Here is a 4,330-nt window from a genome sequence, read left to right on the forward strand (position 1 = left end):
GGATCTTACCTTCAAAGACCACAACATTGTGCCAATAGCATCTGCTAGAAAAATGACAAGATGGATAATGAGAACCTTCAAAACTAGGGATGTCAAGCCCATGCTGACACTCTTCAGGTCGCTTGATCTATCTATGCTGGAATATTGCTGCAGTGAGACTAAATATTTCTCTTTAACGTTCAAAGATGATAATAGTGTTGTACCACTTCATGGAATAACTTTTTCAGCTTCCATACTACATTGATGGTGACATCAAAATCACTCAGAGTCATGCCATCCTGCGCCACTTGGGTCGTCAGAACAACATGTGTGGCAAGACTGAGAAAGACAAGATAAAGGTGGACATGCTCGAGCACCAAGCCATGGACATACGTATGGGATATATCCGACTCATCTACATTACCTACGTAGGTCACATTTCCTATTGAACCTTGTAATATTGGACACCTACGATGTGAACCTTAGATATTGAACAATAGATTATATTCAGTGAAATATTGGTCCCTTAATGGTAATATGGTGCTCAGGGGATGGAAGATAATCAGGTTTGTTTCCAGGAAGGGAAGGGTAGCTTCACTTCTCTTGATCAAGAACCCTTCATAAGCATCAAGGTACCCCAGTTTTCAAGGGAATTATATTCACCAAATTTTAAGGATATAAAATTCTAGACTATTTTTGAATAAATGGTTTACAAAACAGACAAGTTGATACATGAGACACTTGTGCAACATTTGGGTATCTTTATTTTGGAAACGTCTCGCCACACAGTGGATTCTTCAGTCCAATGCAGCAAGAAGTGGAAGATGAGGAGTTCGAGGTAGTCAGTCCCTCAGCCTGGAGTTGATGTGTTCAGTCAAGACTGATGGACTGACCACATCGACTCCAGGCTGAGGGACTGATTACTTCGAACTCCTCATCTTCCACCTCTTTCTGTATTGGACTGAAGAAGGCACTGTGTAACGAAACGTTTCCAGAATAAAGATACCCGAATGTTCCACAAGTATCTCATATATAAACTAGACTACTTAATCTTTAAACGAACGTGTCCATTACGATATTAGGTCATTTAAATTCTCATTTAACAGCCCACAGAAAAAGACCAGTACCTTAAGGACTTTAAGACAACGATGAAGGCGCTCTCTGACCTCCTGGGCAGTCAACCATGGTTCGTAGGTGACCAAGTAAGTTCTGATCAACTCTTAGTTTAAGGATGGCAGTCTCATTTTTTTTTAATTTAATATTTTCAAATTTTTTTAAAACTGTTACGAGATTGTTTTACAGCAATGACTTTTTTTTTATTAGTAACAGGGTAAATTGTTGTAATCAATGTAGGTTTTACCAGGGATATTTTAAGAGCTAATCACAGAATATTTGTTTTTATATCTAAGCGATCTCTACAACATTAATGTCAACAAAATCAGTAACATTGCAAAATGTATTTCTTATTGTTGACTTACTCATAACTACGGAACACTGCCGTAATTACAATACAAGACTATATAGCACTATCATAACTATTCAAGTTGCTAATGGAACAAGACTTCTGACAACTACATATTTGCCAACAGATCACCTTCCCTGACTTTCTGATCTACGAACTTTTGTCTGTCCACCTGGAGTTGGATCCCACCTGCCTTGATAAAACCAACAACCTTAAAGAGTATGTGAAACGCTTCGAGCAGCTTCCGAAGATCAAGAAGTACTTGGAATCTTCAAGGTTCATCAAGGCACCGCTAAATGGGCCTATGGCACACCATGGGAATATTTAAATCTTGCTCTGCTAAGCATTATAGCAACGCCTGAAGTTAACAGTGTATTGTACTTTGAGTTTGCAGAAAGTTACCACTGGCTTAATCTAGTAACGAAAGATAATGGAACTGCACCATTAATAATGTTTTAAGTTAATAAATAAATCATAAGGATTTTTATGTCCTGCGCCATAAGTTTTGTTGCACACTTCAGAGCTAAAGAAAAATTACAAAAAAATGATATGTCTTGAGGTGTCCAGTAGCTAGATTGCTAGAGCACTCAGCTCACACATTAAGGTCAAGTACAGGTGGAAACAATAGGACGTGATTCCTTAGGACACCTGACGTCCCTCTTCACCTAGCAGTGAGCTAGGTACCTGGGTGTTAGTAGACAGGTGTGGGTCGCATTATGCTCTGCAAAACTAGGGGGCTTTATAGTATTAAGTCACTGATATCAGCTAGGCCTGTATACCTTGTACATGTACTTTTAAAAATGGATTAGGAAATGCTAACAGCTGAATATAATTGCAGTTCATGGATCAGCTGTACCATAAGTTCGAATTAATAAATTTTATTAAAAATAACATTATTCAATAAAAAATATTAAATCCTTAAGAAAAAAGTATTTAAGTATATTACATTCAGTAGAGGATCACTAAACCCGTAAGGGTCATACAACGCTTGGGGAGGGGGGGATGGAAGGCACTAGTCATGCCCTATTCCGTAAACTAAGTCTCACCAGCATCAAGGAACCTTACGAGGGTAATATTAAGTAAATGTATATATGAATACATTTACAATATTCTAAACTTTGAAGTTTAGGAAATTTTAATATAAATCTTTAAGCACTTAATACTTATTATACACGTGTTTTGCACAAGGAAATAAATTAGGCCCATAAAACGCCCGGAATAAGAGGCGCAGTCAAGAGTCCATTTATGGGTAAATAGCGCCAATTCCTTTGATCAAGAACCCTTCACAGGCATCAAGGCACCTACCTCCCTTGAAGAGCATGCTTATCACCTGCTGCACATACTATACTCAATGTTATTGTCTTTCCATATACGCAGTCTGTTTCAGCCTTACCTCATGTCTGCTCCAGACCTAATTTATCTCTAATAAAAAGTTCAGTATAACAGCAGAGTAATAATTCAACTGTAGCTTCAATGGACAGATAAACATTTATCAAGCACTACATATGTTTTTAATTGCTAGATCAGGAGTCATCACAACCTGGTTCAATCCAAGGGAGATGGTAAAACCTCTTGGATCAACCCCGTCATTGATGGGGAAGGGGGAGCCGTCATCGAAAGATTTTACAAATAGCTTTCAAAGCTAAATCTCGAATATTTGATTATTATTATAATCAAAAAGAAGCGCTAAGCCACAAGGGCTATACAGCTCGAATATTTGAGTGAATGACAAAGTAAGAGCGCTAAACTTAAGGGTCATGCAGCGCCTGGGAAGCAATCAGATTGGAGCCAAGAACAGGGAAGAAGTTAATCTCAGGATCAAAAGTACCTCAGCAGTAATAAACCTTTATAGGGGATTTTTGGTTATCAAAAATAGACAGGATACTTATACACCAAAGTTTATTCTTCAGAGCATGTAAACAGTTTACCTAAACACGTACTTGATGAATTTAGTGTCTGGGGATTAAATTCACGGGGAGCGCTAAACCCGTGTGGGGGCCATACATTAACTGGGTGAATTAAGGAGATTTAAGTTACTCAAGGAAAGCGCAGGTTCAGTTCTTGGGCCTCACTGGTATCAATGAACCTCCCTTGAATGGAGTTTGGTTAAGGTTATTGCAGCTCTTAAGAGAATTTGTTAATTACGGTTTAAAGTCTATACTGCTGTAAACCAAATTCATTTATCTTAATATAAATAAACAAGGGTCGTCCACTACAGTAAATTCCTGGAAGATATTAAACCGATAAGGGTTATAGCGCCTGAGGAAAGGGAAGACATGATCTGCCCAAGAAATGATAAGATAAGATTTCGTTCGGATTTTTAACCCCGTAGGGTTAGCCACCCAGGATAACCCAAGAAAGTCAGTGCGTCATCGAGGACTGTCTAACTTATTTCCATTGGGGTCCTTAATCTTGTCCCCCAGGATGCGACCCACACCAGTCGACTAACACCCAGGTACCTATTTGCTGCTAGGTGAACAGGACAACAGGTGTAAGGAAACGTGTCGAAATGTTTCCACCCGCCGGGAATCGAACCCGGGTCCTCCGTGTGTGAAGCGGAAGCTTTAGCCACCAGGCCACCGGGTCAACCTGTTATTTGAATCACGAGCCCCTATCACCGCCGTCTCCCTCAAGGGAGAAATCCTTGGGAAAACTGAAGGTAATCAGATGCCATCAAAGGAAGTTAAGTCCAGTTCCTCGCATCTGGAATTTCTCATCGTTGGTAAGGAACTTGCGATGAGGGACAGTGAGAGGAACCCTGCCCATTATTATTATAATAAAAAGAAGCGCTAAACCACAAGGGCTATACAGCAACCCTGCCCACAGTCTTTCTACTGATGGGAAACATATCTACTAGTCTAGTAACCTATATCTATTAAAATCAAAACT

The 4,330-nt window shown here is 39.4% G+C and overlaps 1 protein-coding gene across 1 annotated transcript; it reads left to right on the plus strand.

Moving 5' to 3' along the window:
• Window positions 1–206: 206 nt before the first annotated feature.
• On the plus strand, window positions 207–2,332 carry LOC128701663 (glutathione S-transferase Mu 4). Its single transcript, XM_070091836.1, has 3 exons — window positions 207–407; window positions 1,086–1,181; window positions 1,569–2,332. The coding sequence occupies exons 1-3, from the start codon at window positions 306–308 to the stop codon at window positions 1,767–1,769; spliced, it is 399 nt and encodes a 132-aa protein (XP_069947937.1). The 5' UTR covers window positions 207–305; the 3' UTR covers window positions 1,770–2,332.
• The last annotated feature ends 1,998 nt before the right edge of the window (window positions 2,333–4,330 follow it).

Source organism: Cherax quadricarinatus, chromosome 37 (assembly GCF_038502225.1).
Source record: "Cherax quadricarinatus isolate ZL_2023a chromosome 37, ASM3850222v1, whole genome shotgun sequence".
Classification (NCBI taxonomy): Eukaryota; Metazoa; Arthropoda; class Malacostraca; order Decapoda; family Parastacidae; genus Cherax; species Cherax quadricarinatus.